Source organism: Babylonia areolata, chromosome 18 (assembly GCF_041734735.1).
Source record: "Babylonia areolata isolate BAREFJ2019XMU chromosome 18, ASM4173473v1, whole genome shotgun sequence".
Taxonomy (NCBI): Eukaryota; Metazoa; Mollusca; class Gastropoda; order Neogastropoda; family Buccinidae; genus Babylonia; species Babylonia areolata.
The window spans coordinates 73214772-73233102 of NC_134893.1; the positions used below are offsets into that span (position 1 = coordinate 73214772).

An 18331-nucleotide genomic window follows, 5' to 3' on the forward strand; every position below is an offset into this window, starting at 1 on the left:
TGTCTTGGTGGTTTCACATGCAGAGCATGTGATTCATGTTGTTGTGTGTGTTGGTGGTTTCACATGCAGAGCATGTGATTCATGTTGTTATGTGTGTTGGTGGTTTTACATGCAGAGCATGTGATTCATGTTGTTATGTGTGTTGGTGGTTTTACAAGCAGAGCATGTGATTCATGTTGTTGTGTGTGTTGGTGGTTTTACGTGCAGAGCATGTGATTCATGTTGTTGTGTGTGTTGGTGGTTTTACGTGCAGAGCATGTGATTCATGTTATGTGTGTTGGTGGTTTTACGTGCAGAGCATGTGATTCATGTTGTTGTGTGTGTTGGTGGTTTTACGTGCAGAGCATGTGATTCATGTTATGTGTGTTGGTGGTTTTACGTGCAGAGCATGTGATTCATGTTGTTGTGTGTGTTGGTGGTTTCACATGCAGAGCATGTGATTCATGTTATGTGTGTTGGTGGTTTTACGTGCAGAGCATGTGATTCATGTTGTTGTGTGTGTTGGTGGTTTCACATGCAGAGCATGTGATTCATGTTATGTGTGTTGGTGGTTTTACGTGCAGAGCATGTGATTCATGTTGTTATGTGTGTTGGTGGCTTTGCATGCAGAGCATGTGATTCAAGTTATGTGTTGCTGGTTTTACATGCAGAGCATGTGATTCATGTTGTGTGTTGCTGGTTTTACATGCAGAGCTAGAAGTACATGTTATTGTTGTGGCATTGAAGGTAGGGAAAATCTTATACATTCACTAAGACAGGGTTCAGAAGTCGGTGCATTTCCTGATCTGGGTTTTAACCCTTGTGAGTTTTGGTCACACACACAGTGGTATCACTGAATGGGGGACTTCTCTTTCTGTCTCTTAGCTGCAACTCCAATGTTCGCTGGTAGGTACAAGTAGGCTTTGTACCCCGCCATGTAGGCAGCCATACCACATTATTGGCAGCGTGCATGCTGGGAATGTTGTTACAATAACCCACTCAATGCGGATAACACGATCATTAATGTGTGCACTTGATGTTTGCATGTATATCATGCATGAAGGAGATTCAGTCAATGACAGGTCTGCACGTATGTTGACCTGGAAGGTTTGAATAATCTCCACCCTTAGCCAACCAGGTGCCCCTGAGATTCAAACCCAGGACCTTCAGAGTGAAAGTCCAGTTCTCTAATCGCTCAGCTGTTGTGCTCGTCAGTCATGTCAGTGTAGATGGGTTTTGAAAGCGTTAAAATACCCAGGATGCACCCCTCTGAAAATTGCATGGCAGAATGGAACCTGGCCATAGATGTGAATGCACATTTGTAGAAATGAGCACATATATATGGCAACTGCAAGACTGGGAGTGACTGACTTTTGTTATGCTGAAAAGTTTGTGGCTCGCGTTCGGTGACCACTTTTCAAAAGTGCATGTCTTAGCATCAAAACCAAGTAAAACAAAAGGAACAATTGCCCAAATTCCTGTAAGGAAATGCATATAATAACTTAAGGAAATACTCTCCCCATGGAATTGTAGCTCTTGGATGAAAAGATGAAACAAAAGCAAAAAGAAAGCCAAGAAAATGTTCTTCATGAGGTGAGACCACAGGAAAAACAGACGTGGGGGGGAGGGAAGACAAGAAGGGACTGGTGGGGAGGAGGGGAGGGGGGTGATGCAGAGAAGTCTTTGGGGAAGAAAGAGGGCTGAATGTGGACATACAGGCATCCACAACCCACCACCACATCTCACTCACACAATAACGCCAACCGCAGACATTACTGGAAAAATGGTAGTTTAATAATGGGCCAAAGAGTAAAAAAACTATGAGGAAAAAAAAAAGGACAGGTAAACATATGTCCATGTTAAATATTGTACGGTTCATCCATGGCCAGGGCAAGCTGGAAGGGTGGAAGAGGAAGGAAGGAAGGAAGATCCATATTTGTTCTATGTACAAGTGCATAGCCCAAGTGATTCAGTCAGATGCCGAGCATGGCACACACAAGGAGCTGGCTTCAAGTTTAAAGCCACGTCCAGGCTTATACACATGCAATGGTCAACTGACTGGTACAAAAGCTAACTTGAAAAAAAAAGAAGCTATTTGTACTGTACAACTAAATAAACATATGAGTTCAACAGTGTATATTGTCTGTCCTCCTCAAGCAGCGATTCTAACTGTACAGCCTACGTCATGAAGGAAAAACAACCACACAAAAAAGTTGATATATAAAAAAAACCAAAAAAAACAGCAAGGCCTCATTCACTCTTTCCTGATCAATGTAAAGTTCTCAAAACAGATCTAGGCATTATGTACACACACATACAAAACACGTGGCTGTTTTCTGGAATGTAGTTCATATACACCAGCAAATGCTCATCTCCACGTCTCTTCACTTACAACAGCAGAAAGTATGTCTTTAGTCTGACAGGAATCTCCTTGGACAAAGAAAAGGCTTCACTTCACAAGAAAATTCAACATTTCATTCCAGTGTGTCTCAATCTAGACTCAACACCATGGTCAAACACAGAAAGGAAAAGAAAAGAAAAAAAAAGGGCTAAAGCATAGTAAACTACAGCAGTTGGGTTACATACTTGTCTATGTATCTCTGTCTTTGATGGAGTTGTATGTCTGTCGTAAGATATCCGCTGAACTCAAACACCACACACGTGCACGGTTTGTTGAGCATCACCTCTGCTCAAATATGTTACACCTTAACCTTGCCGAAAGCTGAGTTGTTCTTGTGCTACAGATATTATAACCATCACTGAAATTTGTGCCATCCACTCTCCAACTTTGAAAGTACTAACAATACTCTGCTATGCCTGCACACATCATGAATAAGCAATGAGCACAGGCTGTAACTGATACTGGATAGAAATCTGGCAACACTCTCAACTTAAGTGCTGTCAAACAGATAAAACAGTTCATTCATTTGATTTTATAAATTTATATGACGATGACAAGGTGGCATTCTCAAAACCAAAACTGTTCTCAAAAGGCTGACAGGGCAAGATATTTTTCCACTGTAAAAATTCAATATTTCTGACAGAGTCTAAGACAAGAAAATGATAACAAAAATAAATAAAGCAAATGGTGTGTGTGTGTGTGCGTGCGCACGTGCGCTTCCTTTTCTGGGCTCATCACAGTCACGCATGTCCACAAAATGTCCAGGAAAAAGCAAACGTGGTTTACCAGCATGTTAGCACCTGTACACATTTTGACACATCTCCAAAACAGTATATATCAACTTTCAAAAGAGCATGTAAAATGATAGAAGTCAAAATGCTTTGTAGCAGGGCTGGACATTGGCATCCACAGGATACATTCCCAACCCCTCTGCTCAACCCTTTCAGGACTTGGCTTCCAAAGCATTTAGACTTGGGCCTTGAAAAAAACGCTCCCAATCAACTGATGATAGATACCAATATCAAAAAAGAAAAAGTTTCTTAGGGCACCCTCACAAAAAGATACAAAACAACACAACCTACTGATTTACCTAAAACAAAACAAAAAGTGACATTTGTGTTGATACACTTGAACAGGGAGAAAACTGTCAACATGATGTTACTATGAAAACTGAAAAATAAGCCATAAATATTCTGAAACCAGTGAAAGTGTGATTTTGAATTTTGATTGGCTATTGTGGAAAATTCAGAGTAAAATGTTTTAACCTTTTAAAAAAAATAAAAATAAAATGAAACATGCAGCTTGCCTTTTTCACAAGGCATGCTTTTTCATGAGGTATGACTATATGAATCCGCCAGCTTTTTGACCCAAAGAAAATCTAAGCCTTAAAAACCAATTTTCTGAAATAATGTGTAACTCTCTTTAACCAGTACCCCCCCCCCCCCCTCAAATATATCAGTGATATGGTTTTGTAACATACAAATCAAACAGGTTCACACACACACACATGCACACACAAAGTTAAAAAAAAAAAAAAAAAAAAAATCATCTGGTCCCATTTCAACAGATAAAGAACCTTTTTCAACATGTGAACTTACTGGTAAACCAGAACCAGAACAAGCACAACCAGTCTACCATTCACATCTGGTCCCCACGGAAACAATATCAGCAGCAGCGTTTCCGCAGAAGGTTAAAAACCAGAAGACAACAAAACACAGACAGCACACAACACTACAGTCAGAAAAGTGGAAAGACAGACATGACAAACACACAAGGAAACGGTCTGCATGGCATCATGAGCACTTCCACAGGCAGATGGCCAGATTCCCTCCAAAGAACATGTAGAGGAGGTTCTTGACCTCGTGGGTGATCTCAAAGCCGTAGCCCTCCCCAACCACCGTGTGCCACGAAGCACCAAACTTCTTGTCCATCGTGTCCTTTATCATCTTGGCCGCATTCTGCACACACACACACATACACAAGCACATAAGCACACACAAACACACACACACTGCATTGCAAAGTAGTTCCCCCCCCCCCCCCCCCCAAAAAAAAAAAAAAAACAACAAAAAAAACCCCAGAAAAAATGAATCTAACATCCAAATTGTAAAATTGTTTATTTTCATACCTGTTGTAGACAGTTTGATATAAACACATCATGGCTCGAGAAACACATGGTTGAATGGCAAAAGAATGTGACTAGATTACAACTATATGTTCATGTGTGCATGTACATATCATATGCATGCATGTGTATGGACATGCATACCCCTAGTCTACCAATGCTATACATAGTCAAAATCACTATGCATACCATGCCCAAATCACTGTATATAATAACATGAAAACAAGGGTTCTTTTATTCTTTCTGCTTTACATATTTGCATCTCTTTAATTACCTATGATAACTTTTTTGGTCTGTCTCTTATCTTTTTTCTTCTTCCTCTCTCTGTGTGTGTGTGTGTGTGTGTGTGTGTGTGTGTGTGTGTGTGTGTGTGTGTGTGTGTGTGTTTCTTCTTTCCTCATTCGTGTGTGGGTGTGGGAGTGGTGCGTGTGCGCGCTCCATTAATCTCATGCGTGAAAGGTTGGAACATGTGTATATATGCTTTAAAAAAAAATACTGCAGAAATATTCATAAATTTGTAATTCTCTTCTCTATCGTCTATGACTAAAATGCTTGAAATTCAAAGCCATCCTAAAATTAATCATAGGCAATGTATGGAACGATTTCAGAATGTTTCTGTCAGAAACAGATTATTTTATTTTTAAAAAACACAACAACAATCCAAAAAACCACCACCACCAACAACCAGCCCCCCCCCCAAACTGATTCTTAGACTTTTTTTTTCATGGGTGGAATGTTTAAACCCCAATCTAAACACATTCACTCCAAGTCTTTTCCAACCGGTGACACACAGGAAAGGGCTATAGTATCTGTGGAATGAAGGATCTCTTTCGATTCAAGCAGCTCAGGATTGGTACTAGTGCTATGCAAAATGGGTCTTTCACAACCTGTCACACTGACACTTGCTGAGGCACAAAGAAAATAGTGATGAAAAGTGACATTTATTTCAGACCTGTGGGATGAAACTTGCCTGAGACAGACCCTCCACCCATCCACCCTCTATGAGACCTTGATAATGATGGTCTGGATGATGGTCTTTTAAACCAGGCAATGAAGCAAGAACTGATGTACAACATGTGATTTGCACAAGTACAAGAACACAAGGCAACTACAGCAATCCTTGGCATACATATACTATAATAAAAATCCACTTTGACATCAGTACCTTGATACAAACAATGTGCTGACAGAAAGAAAAAATCCATGTAGAGGAAACATGGTCCATCCTGGACTTTGGCAATACATGATCCTTTAATGTGACACCAAGGCTTCTGATATCACATAAATATGTGAATAATTTCCCTGCCACTTTGAACATGGAAAGGACATACAGTCAAAGCCACTTGTAACCAAGTCTGATGTACTGAATGCCGGATATCATGAAGCAAAAAGGTTTGTCCCAGCAAAAATCCTTCTTAATATGACTAAAAATATGTCGGATCTAACGAAGAAAAATGTCACAAAATGCTGCTTATAATGAAATGGCTTCAGAGTCTCCAGCAGGTGATCATGTTGGTTATAACGAAGCTGCTGCCTACAGCGAATCAAATGTGTTCGTTCCTGTGAAGAGTTCAAGACAGATATAGCAAAGTGGATACTTTTGTGTTCTGAACCATTTCTCGGAAATGGTTGGTTTGTTTTGTGTGATGTATAATTATTGCTTCTTTCAATTGCTGGCTATTCCAGGGAGATGGAGAAGGGTCCATAAACGCATTTGAAATGTAGAGCTTTCTATGTATTGCTCTAAATAGAAATCCCACATTTATATGTGCTTGACTTGCTGCATAACCCTAAACTCCTTTCATTTTCTTACGCAGCTTCACATACACGTAGGAAGATTAAAAGTTTACATTATTACAGTTTTATTTCTACTGTACATTTGTTGCATGGTAAACGTCACCTCTGTAATTTGAAAGCGATAAAATGATGTTCTGATGTCCTGTAAAGCGAGTCCCTGTGTCTGTCGAAACAGAGTGGTCGACTCTCACGGGGTCAAAGGTTCAATGACAGTGGACAGAGAAGAGACGCTAGAGGGACAAGAGTGGGATGAAGGGGAAGGAGGGTGTCAGGTTTTTATTTCAAAGGCCATTTCATAATGGTGTCTGCACGTCGCAAAGGTCTGTCACTAAAACGAAAATTAAAAATTTAATCATTCAAAACGTTGAAAGAAAAGTTGATGGAGAAATGTACAAAAATGATCACTGTCTTTTCAAGACCTTATTCAGACGCTATTTATTTTTGATTATTGTGATTTCTTGTCAAGCTGTGACAAGCACAGAATGTTCTCCAGTACAGCAGACAGTGCAGAAATCCTTTCCTTTCTCCCTCCCGCCTTCAAATCGTAGCACCGTGTTGTTTCTTCGGACAATCTTTTCTTCGGAACTCATCAGAATGATACAGTGAATTCTGTTTGCTGGTTTTACTTATTATTGGTTTCTAAGCCTTGCAACTGCAATATAGGCCCATGTTATCTGTTTACATTCATTTACAGCCATATTTTAAAAAGAGATTAAATTAAAAAAAAAAAAAATAAAAAAAAAATAACAGCCTAGGAAACGAGCTTGACTGCCACCTATGTATGCAGGTGCACATGTTTATGTGTGTGTGTGTGTGTGTGTGTGTGTGTGTGTGTGTGTGTGTGTGTGTGTGTGTGTGTGTGTGTGTGTACCACTAAGAGAGAGAGAGAGAGAGAGAGAGAGAGAGAGAGAGAGAGAGAGAGACAGAGACAGAGACAGAGAGAGAGAGAGAAACACAACATGCCGGATATAATGAAGCAACCTGATAGAAACTTGTTATAACCAACGCAACGAATGTAATGAAAGCCAAACATAACAAAGCAATTTTGAACGCCCCCGGTGATTCTTTATAAGCAGCTCTGACTGTGCTCCATGTTCATCCAGCAAGTCCCAAGGACTTTAATCAAAATGTCTTGAACAAACAGATAAACAGAATGGAAACCCTGATGCAAGGATCACCTGCCACAAAGATTTGTTTCCTTTACTACAGTAACCTAGACATTTCAGCTAATTATGACCAGAAGGTGTACTTGTCTTTGTATGTGCATACATAGCAATGCAGATCTGACTGGAGTGCAGCCTTAGAATGACCCTCTGAAGGTATAGTGTGGGACCAGCAACAATTTTAATGAATCAGTCCCTGCAACCCAGTCCCCCCCCCTCCCCCCCCAGAAGCCCTTCGACACAGAGAAAATTAATTTAGTTACAAATAGATTGCACATGACACAAAATAATGTAATCAAGTAAAATAGTGTACAGGACGAACTGAACGTATATTCACACTGTTCACAATATTTCATCCCTCCCCATCTTCCCCTTGCTGCTAACCTAATGTAAAAACACTATTCACACAGTCTGAAATATATATATATAAAAGTTTCTATAAGGTACAACAGATACATACCTCTGTCTTCGCAGTACCAGAGTTAGCATGCAAATATTAATGTTTCGTTATCTTGGTTAAATCTCATCTCAAATACAAAATGTATTAAAAATGTAACAATAATAATAATGATAAACAATTTGTTGCAGAAACCATCTTCTCATAAAAATCCAAATAAACCTCTTCAGTGCTGGGCCTTATTTTGGTTAATGCTTCCTATTTCAAGTATTTGCCAGGCAGTTTTTGGTTGAGGATGGTAATGATTATTAAAAAAAAACATTTCTAGCATGCGAACTACCGCAATAGTGTGTGTGTGTGTGTGTGTGTGTGTGTGTGTGTGTGTGTGTGTGTGTAAGGTTTCTGAATATATGTTACAGACAGAGTAAAAGAAGTTGAAATGAACCAAGAATATACACACGTAAAACTAAACACTAAAATAAAGTGTGTCAGCATGCCTCATGTATACATAGTCATGAAATATAATCCAAAGTTCTGGTAATCTGACGCATGATTTCTTGATAAACATGCTGAAATGTTGTTAGCAAACTGCTCCTTTTAGTTTATGATTTTCTAGAGAAATAGGAATCACACACACACACACACACACTCACACGTCCTTCACATGCCACACTTGCCTGTGCCATGCCCACTCATCTCATGCTCACTTTCAGACAATATCAGAGATAGTCGGTGACCCAACTGGCGCACAGTGCAGGGGGAGGGAGCAAGTACAGTTCAGAATTCACCTCAAGGTAATGCAAGCCTGGTTTTCCAAAACCATGCAGATCCAGTCATTCATGCAATGCACAAATTGTTACATCCCCTTCATCAATCTCTCCCTCCCTCCCTGACCAGTATATTGGATGGTTTGTCTTTTTGTCATCTCAGGGTCAGCCACAGAGCTATTCTCAGCCTCTTGTAATATCTAGCTCTAAAATAAAAAAAAAAAAAAAACAACACCCTCTACCCTCTCTGCAAAACATCACCCTCATTCTCATCAAGCAAACCATCTGACAAGGTTTTGTCACAAGCACTAACTTTGTCTTCAGCGACTTGTGAACCTTCTGTAACATCTTGGGCTGACAAAATCACAAAGGGATTCTGCAACACGCTGCTATTTCAAGCCAACACGGCCAGGTTGCGTTTTGTCCCACTTTGAAAGCGTCATCTAGGGGTACTGACAGTAACATCCAGTGATTGCCATGCAGAGCGTGACTGGCCATTGCTCTTCACCAATAATGACCGTAGACATATCAAGCTTTCTGACTGCTGGCTGTTGGGACACATCAACTTTAAAACAAAAATGGGAAAAATCCTGAAATGATGCAGATGTATGTATGTCCTGGGGCAAATAGCCAAGCCTTTTTGTGGAAGTGTATACATTATGTTAAGGGGCACTGAAGAGGTTTAAAACATCTGTGGCAAATACATTACTCATTAGCAATGACATCTTTAAAAAGAATTCAGCACTTAAAATGGATAGCTAAGCATGAAAACACAATACTTTTATCAACTGATGCTAACCTCTATTTCAGCAGGCAGCAGAGAATAAGAATCTGAAAGACACAAGATATATTCCCTAGAAGCATAACTCAAGCACCTACATGTCTCCGTAATAGTTCACTACATCTGCAGACTGCCTAATATAACTTATAAGTGAAATTGTAGTTCTGATTATTCTGCAACACATAAATACAAAGCCCTGACTGGAAACAGCTTGCAAACAAACCATTAAATTCTAGAGAGACATACAAAACGCTGTTTTTTCGTTTAAAAAAAAAACTTACATAAACCCACGCTGGTATGAACTTAAATTTTCTAGTCATGTCAAGTTTTATGTTGATCAATCGTTTAATGCTCCAGAAGAAATTAAAAAACAACAACATTACCTCATTGTTGTTAGGAAATTTTTCACAGGCTGTGACACACAATTCCATGGCTTCTGTCCTCATCTCATCATTCATGTCAGAGTGCTGAAAAAATAACAACGAAGCTTTATCACGACAGAAAGTAGGAGGTTCAAAATATTATGAGATCAAATCAAAAAAAGTCTGTTACAAGTGTTTGTACTTTTACCTTCTTCTTTCAACTCATTTACAGACAAAACAATAAACTAGCATTTAACTTAAATAATAGGGAGTAGGGTGTAGGTTAAAGGTTCCATAGCCTTTTATGACCATCAGGGCAGTGAAAACATATCCGTTGTGTCTAGGGCTTGGTATAGGAAGGCAGTGAAAACATATCCGTTGTGTCTAAGGCTTGGTATAGGAAGGCAGTGAAAACATATCCATTGTGTCTAGGGCTTGGTATAGGAAGGCAGTGAAAACATATCCGTTGTGTCTAGGGCTTGGTATAGGAAGGCAGTGAAAACATATCCGTTGTGTCTAGGGCTTGGTATAGGAAGGCAGTGGAAACATATCCGTTGTGTCTAGGGCTTGGTATAGGAAGGCAGTGAAAACATATCCGTTGTGTCTAGGGCTTGGTATAGGAAGGCAATGAAAACATATCCGTTGTGTCTAGGGCTTGGTATAGGAAGGCAGTGAAAACATATCCGTTGTGTCTAGGGCTTGGTATAGGAAGGCAGTGGAAACATATCCGTTGTGTCTAGGGCTTGGTATAGGAAGGCAGTGAAAACATATCCGTTGTGTCTAGGGCTTGGTATAGGAAGGCAGTGAAAACATATCCGTTGTGTCTAGGGCTTGGTATAGGAAGGCAGTGAAAACATATCCATTGTGTCTAGGGCTTGGTATAGGAAGGCAATGAAAACATATCCGTTGTGTCTAAGGCTTGGTATAGGAAGGCAGTGAAAACATATCCATTGTGTCTAAGGCTTGGTATAGGAAGGCAGTGAAAACATATCCATTGTGTCTAAGGCTTGGTATAGGAAGGCAGTGAAAACATATCCATTGTGTCTAGGGCTTGGTATAGGAAGGCAGAGAAAACATATCCATTGTGTCTAAGGCTTGGTATAGGAAGGCAGTGAAAACATATCCGTTGTGTCTAGGGCTTGGTATAGGAAGGCAGTGAAAACATATCCATTGTGTCTACGGCTTGGTATAGGAAGGCAGTGAAAACATATCCGTTGTGTCTAGGGCTTGGTATAGGAAGGCAGTGAAAACATATCCATTGTGTTTAGGGCTTGGTATAGGAAGGCAGTGAAAACATATCTATTGTGTCTAGGGCTTGGTATAGGAAGGCAGTGAAAACATATCCGTTGTGTCTAGGGCTTGGTATAGGAAGGCAGTGAAAACATATCTATTGTGTCTAGGGCTTGGTATAGGAAGGCAGTGAAAACATATCCGTTGTGTCTAGGGCTTGGTATAGGAAGGCAGTGAAAACATATCCGTTGTGTCTAGGGCTTGGTATAGGAAGGCAGTGAAAACATATCCGTTGTGTCTAGGGCTTGGTATAGGAAGGCAGTGGAAACATATCCGTTGTGTCTAGGGCTTGGTATAGGAAGGCAGTGAAAACATATCCGTTGTGTCTCGGGCTTGGTATAGGAAGGCAGTGAAAACATATCCACTGTGTCTAAGGCTTGGTATGTGTGGTTTGTCTGTTGGAATCGACGAGGACCATCTAGTCATCCTGGGGGTGGGTGGGTTGGGCTCTGTGGGTGCGCAGATGACTGGTCAGGCCAATCCATGCCCGGAAGGTTCTGACGCAGTGTGGACAGGGGATGGTGGCGGCTGTCAGGGACTTGCTGGCACTGCTTTTCCTGGCCTGTCTGCGTTGCTCTGCTGCAGCGATTCTGTTGGCCTCACAGGATTTGGCGCCTTTGTGGACAGCTGAACGCCACTTTGGTCTGTCCATTGCATTCAACTCCCATGTGTCGTGGCTGATGTTGAAGGCCTTCAGAGAAGCTTTCCGTGTCTTTGAAGCGCTTCTTTTGGCCTCCATGGGAGCGCTTGCCATGTTGGAGTTCGCCGTACAGCAGTTTCTTGGGGAGCCGGTGGTCTGGCATGTGAACTACATGGCCTGCCCAGCGCAGCTGGGCCCGCATAAAGATGGTGTAGATGCTGGGCAAGTTTGCACGAGTGAGCACCTCTGTGTCAGGGATCTTCTCTTGCCACTTTATGCCGAGAAGTTTTCTGAGGCTGGTGGTGTGGAAGTGGTTCAGCTTTTTGGCGTGGCGTTTGTAGACCGTCCATGATTCACATCCATAGAGCAGTGTGGTGAGAACTATGGCCTTGTATACTTTGAGCTTCGTCTCCAGGGTGATGCCTCTCCTGTTTCAAACGTTCTTATGGAGTCTGCCGAAGGCAGCGCTGGCTTTGGCGAGTCTGGCATTCACCTCGTCGTCGATGACAACTGTGCGAGAGAGTGTACTGCCCAGGTATGTGAACTTGTCCACCGCATTCAGTCGTTGCCCGTTGATGAAGATGTTTGGTTCAGCGTAAGGCTTTCCTGGAGATGGCTGGTGCATCACCTCAGTCTTCTTTGTGCTGATTGTGAGGCCAAAGTTGTCACAGGCAGCAGAGAACTTGTCGACGCTGTGTTGCATGTCAGCTTCGGAGGCAGCATTGAGAGCGCAGTCATCAGCAAACAGGAAGTCGTTGACAGTGTCTGTCCTCACCTTGGTTTTTGCTTGAAGCCTCCTGAGGTTGAAGAGTGAGCCATCTGTGCGGTACCTGATGCCAATGCCTACGTCAGCGTCTCTGAGGGCATCTGTCAGCATGGCTGAAAACATGAGACTGAACAGGGTGGGGGCAAGAACACACCCTTGCTTGACTCCGTTGGAGACAGGGAATGGTTCTGAAGTCTCTCCGTTGTCTTGGACTCGGGCCAGCATCCCATCGTGTAGTTGCCGTATGATGGTGATGAACTTTCTGGGACATCCGTACTTCGCCATGATTCTCCAAAAGCCATCTCTGCTAACAGTATCGAAGGCCTTGTCAGATTGACATAGGTGGAGTAAAGGTCGGCGTTCTGTTCCTGACACTTCTCCTGGAGCTGCCTGGCAGCAAACACCATGTCGATAGTCCCACGTTCTTTCCGGAAGCTACACTGGCTCTCTGGTAGGAGACCTTGCTCAAGGTGCGCTATGAGATGGTTGAGTAGCACTCTGGCCAGAGTCTTGCCTGTGACGGACAGCAGGGATATTCCATGATGGTTGTCACAGGCCTGGTGATTTCCTTTGCGCTTGTACAGGTGTATGATGGAAGCGTCTTTGAAGTCCTGTGGAACTGCCAGATGAGCTGGAATAGCTGATGAAGCTTCTCAGTCAGCGCCATACCACCTTCTTTGTAGACCTCAGCTGGAGTGGAGTCTGAGCCAGGGGCTTTGCCAGGGGCTTCCTCCAAAGTTGGAAACGGCATCCAACGACTCACTGACTGGCACCTGGGGGAGTCGGTTGATGGCTTCATCACTGATGGTGGAAGGGCGGTTCAGTACGCTGTCAAAGTGTTCAGCCCATCTCTCAAGGATCCCGTCCTTGTCAGTGATTAGGGTAGAACCATCAGCACTGAGGAGTGGAGCAGATCCGGAGGTGGTGGGACCGTAGACTTCTTTCAGGCCGTTATAGAAGTTCTTCATGTCGTTCCTGTCTGCAAAGCCCTGGATCTCATCAGCTTTGTTGCTAAACCAGGAATCCTGCAACTGCTGCAGCTTCAGCTGGATGGTGCAGCATGCGCTCTTCAGTATGTCTTTCTTTGACTGTGACTTGGGATCTTCAATGTGGGCTCTGTAGGCTTGGCGTTTGTCTTCCAGCAGCTGCTTGATCTCAGTGCAGTTCTCATCAAGCCAGTCTTTGTGCTTCCTGGCAGAAGGCCCCAGGCACTCCATGGCAGTGTTGTACACCGTCTCATGCAGTGCGCCCCATGCTGCCTCCACATTCTGGTTGTCCAGCACGGTGGACTCAAGGCGTTCCTCCAGGGTGTCAGCAAAGCTCTGCTTGATGTTGCCTAGCTCCAGCTTGTTGACATTCAGGCGTTTGGGTGCTTTCATGCCCTGAGGCCATCTCTTGGGCTGGATGCGGAGGTTGAGCTTGGAGACGATAAGGCGGTGGTCTGTCCAGCACTCAGCGCCGCACATGGCCCTCGTGACTCGTACGTCCTGCCTGTCCCTCTTCCTGACGATGACAAAGTCGATGAGATGCCAATGCCCAGAGCGAGGATGCATCCATGACATCCTGTTACGGGTAGGGAGGCAGAAGACGGTGTTTGTGATAAGAAGGTTGTGCTCGGCACATGTCTGGAGAAGTAGTTGACCATTGCTGTTACAGTTGCCAACTCCATGCTTCCCAATCATGCCTTCCCAGGAGGTGCTGTCACAGCCAACTCTCGCGTTAAAGTCACCAAGAATGATGAGCTTATCTGCGTTGGGAACAGTGGTGATGGCAGCGTTCAGGTCCTCGTAGAACTTGTCCTTGATCTCATCCGGGTTGGTCATGGTGGGCGCGTAGTGCTGACAATGGTGGTATACTTCTTCCTGTTGCATAAAGGGAGTTTCATCATCATCAGGCGATCGTTCACTCCTTTCGGGGGGCCAGCCAGCTTGCCAACAAGGGTTGTCTTCACTGCAAAGCCAACTCCAGCCTCACGTCTCTCTTCAGGTCCGCGACCACTCCAAAAGAAGGTGTAGCCTGCGCCTCGCTCACAGAGTTCGCCTTCTTCTGCCAGTCTGGTCTCACTTAAGGCAGCGATGTCGATGTTGTACCTGGCTAGTTCACTTGCAATGAGTGCTGTGCGTCTCTGTGGTCTGTCCGAGTTGCCTCTGTCTAGAAGCATACGCACGTTCCATGTGGCAATGGTCAATGGGGTGCTCCTTGTTTTCTTCTTTATTACCTTTGTGTGTCGACCGCTTGAGTAGGGTCCCCGTCAGCCACGGTATGCTGACTAGGGTGGTGTGGAGCAGGCAATGTTTAGGGCACCTTTTCTAGCCCCTTCCTCATGCCATGGAGGTGAGCAGTGCTGTCCTGAAGAGGGCTGCTCAGTTGCTCAGGGGGCTGCCAATCTCCACCGCTGCTCCAGTTGGTGAAAAACGACCTTATGGCCTGAGCCACCTGTGTGCAGGTCCGCGGTGACGACTGCCAGTGTGCCCACACCTGTTGCTTCGTCGCTCGCCTGTCGCCACAGGGCTTGGGGAAAATGATGGTATGGGATGAAGGATGACTGATGACTTGCGCGATGACTTTGTTTATAGTGAGGAGGAGTTGCGCACCATCGACCTCGCTCTCTTGTCCGAGACCATCTGTATCCAGTGGCAAGACGAGGTCAAGACGACTGGAGATGGAAATGGATGCAGTGGATGACCAGGATGTCCTATGTGCCTCATCCTGCCCTCAGCACTCCACAGTGCTCTGCTGCAACCGCCTTTCTCTCCGTTGAACCATGAAGGTTTCTTCCGCAGAGTCCGCCAGATGCAGTCTTCACATGCTTGGGTAGACAAGCCCAAACTCACCGAGGGTTTGGGACCCGTCGGATACCCTCACCTAGTTTAGCCAGCCTGTCAAAGCTGTTGCCCGGGGGTTGGGTGCTGCCGTATGCTAGCAGCTTCTAGGACCTATAGGTGAGAGCTGGGTGCCGGTGGGGACCAACAGAGGACAAACCACTCCCAGAAGAGCGTGACAAGCCCCCCCTCTAGAGGTACTACCCCACCCGTGCACCCCCTAACCCCCAAGGCTTGGTATAGGAAGGCAGTGAAAACATATCCACTGTGTCTAGGCTTGGTATAGGAAGGCAGAGAAAACATATCCACTGTGTCTAGGCTTGGTATAGGAAGGCAGAGAAAACATATCCATTGTGTCTAGGGCTTGGTATAGGAAGGCAGAGAAAACATATCTATTGTGTCTAGGGCTTGGTATAGGAAGGCAGTGAAAACATATCCACTGTGTCTAGGCTTGGTATAGGAAGGCAGTGAAAACATATCCACTGTGTCTAGGCTTGGTATAGGAAGGCAGTGAAAACATATCCACTGTGTCTAGGCTTGGTATAGGAAGGCAGTGAAAACATATCCACTGTGTCTAGGCTTGGTATAGGAAGGCAGTGAAAACATATCCACTGTGTCTAGGCTTGGTATAGGAAGGCAGTGAAAACATATCCACTGTGTCTAGGGCTTGGTATAGGAAGGCAGTGAAAACATATCCACTGTGTCTAGGCTTGGTATAGGAAGGCAGTGAAAACATATCCACTGTGTCTAGGGCTTGGTATAGGAAGGCAGAGAAAACATATCCATTGTGTCTAGGCTTGGTATAGGAAGGCAGTGAAAACATATCCACTGTGTCTAGGCTTGGTATAGGAAGGCAGTGAAAACATATCCACTGTGTCTTGGGCTTGGTATAGGAAGGCAGTGAAAACATATCCACTGTGTCTTGGGCTTGGTATAGGAAGGCAGTGAAAACATATCCACTGTGTCTAGGCTTGGTATAGGAAGGCAGTGAAAACATATCCACTGTGTCTAGGCTTGGTATAGGAAGGCAGTGAAAACATATCCACTGTGTCTAGGGCTTGGTATAGGAAGGCAGGAAGGGGTGGGGGTGTAGACTGTATAGAATTAATAAATTTCATGTGACAAAAAAATAAAATAAAATAAATAATAAATACAAGACAGAAAAGAAAGTGAACAAGGGGTGGGGTAGGTATTCAACTCAGGTGTGACAAGTACAAATCCAAAATAACAATTAAGGGGGGTGGGATGGGGGGTGGGTGGGTGCAGGGGGATGAATCATAACATGGATAATCCACATCCAAAATGATGCATTTTTAGCTGCACTACACCATCTTTTGATCTGAACTTTTGCTGATGACTGAGCTTTCAAATGGGCTCCTGCTCTGGCAAAAACTAACTTTCGTACCAACTTCAATGACCTAAGCCATCATGCTTCCAAACTACTTCTGTTGCTGTTACCTTTATGATAAGTTCCTAACCCTGTTCTCTGTCTTGTAAACCATAACTGAATGACAAGACTTCCGAACATCTTTAGAGGATGTACCACAGGCACAGGACTGAAGCAACAAGATGAAAGTGCTGAACAATGTCATGCTTTTGCCAATTTTAGACTGCTGGTGTTGGCTTCTTTGCTGATGATCTGTTGCTATGTTTTAACTCCTTAAACCAGTTCTTTTCAGCCAGTCAACCATCCCAGCCTACAGGGAACCTGGGTTTCTGTTACTGTTAACCTTGGCTGACAGCCAGACTGGAACCACAGCACAAGTCCAAAGCCCACTGGTAATGAATGTGGGAGCTGCAGCCCATAAATGCAGGAGAGGGGACAGAGAATCAATTATATAGCACTGGTTACATCACACAAAGAATATGGTAATACTGTATGGCATCCATACCTCAAGAGACTATTTATAGCTATTGAAAAGGGCACAAAGTAGAGCAAATAAAATTATAAATTGTTAAAGGAGCGCAAATCTAAGAGCTATCAACAGAGATCTGCATATATAAAAATGTGCATTCATTAAAGGGTAGAAGGTTATGAGGAGACTTATTTGAAACCAATAAAATATTAAATTGCTAATGTTGTTAATGTAAATAATATTCTTAGAAATAAAATGTCAGATTACAAGCATAAGAAACTAAAGTGATGAAAATTTGTAAAAAGCACTGTAATACCAACCTAAGGAAAAATTCATTTGCAAACAGAATTGCAAAAATATATGGAATGCACAACCATCTGAAACTAAACTTGCACGGAATATGAATAATCTAACGTGTAAAAATCTTGATTAGTTTATATCAACACCAAATTTAGAATTGAAAGATTTTTTTAATACTTTGAGTTTGACAAATGAATTACAGTGAATGAATGAGGCAGCACAATAGCACATGCATATCCCCCAAATAACGAAAAAGAGACAGATGTTGAAGGGGGCATAAAAGCCGTGAGGCCTAGGCAGACAACCTGCCGGTCCCCGTACTACTACTACTACTACTACTACTACTACTATCACATGACCACAACTGTCGGCTTTCCCCCCCCCCCCCCCCCAAATACGTGTGGGGAGTCGGGTGGTTCTAGCTCTCAACATCAGAGCAGATTACTGGCAGTGATAGTACTGGTGGGATTCAGGCCTACTTGTTCAGCTGGACATTCATTCCGCGAGATTCAATAAGCTACTCCACATAAATCACGACATTTAAGATAGCAATAAACATGAAACTTTCGATGGGTGAGCAGCGAAAACTGCATTAATATATGATTCATTTCAATCACAGTTGTGGAGTGATGGAATTCATGCGGATTGTTCAAACTTCAACCGAAACCGTGGCTTCAAGACTCGTCAGTGGGATGATGGAATCGATATGATGAACAACTTATCGTTCTGTTTTCTTACCCTTATCAGAGGATACGTATGCACTCTTTTAGTATCAGGTTCCTTCTTTTCCTCTGTGGCCTCCATGTCTTGTTTCAGAACGATGACAAATATATTTTCTTTGCACTCTCCAAATCAAAAATGGTTACTATGCATTTGTGCGCATGC

The 18331-nt window shown here is 43.3% G+C and overlaps 1 protein-coding gene across 1 annotated transcript; it reads right to left on the reverse strand.

Moving 5' to 3' along the window:
• Nucleotides 1–1758: 1758 nt before the first annotated feature.
• Nucleotides 1759–18324, reverse strand: LOC143292150 (dynein axonemal light chain 4-like). The gene is made up of 3 exons (XM_076602337.1): nucleotides 18185–18324; nucleotides 9794–9877; nucleotides 1759–4338 (listed from the first exon to the last, which is right to left on the reverse strand). Exons 1-3 carry the CDS (start codon nucleotides 18248–18250, stop codon nucleotides 4174–4176), a joined length of 315 nt encoding a protein of 104 aa, XP_076458452.1. The 5' UTR covers nucleotides 18251–18324; the 3' UTR covers nucleotides 1759–4173.
• Between the last annotated feature and the right edge of the window lie 7 nt (nucleotides 18325–18331).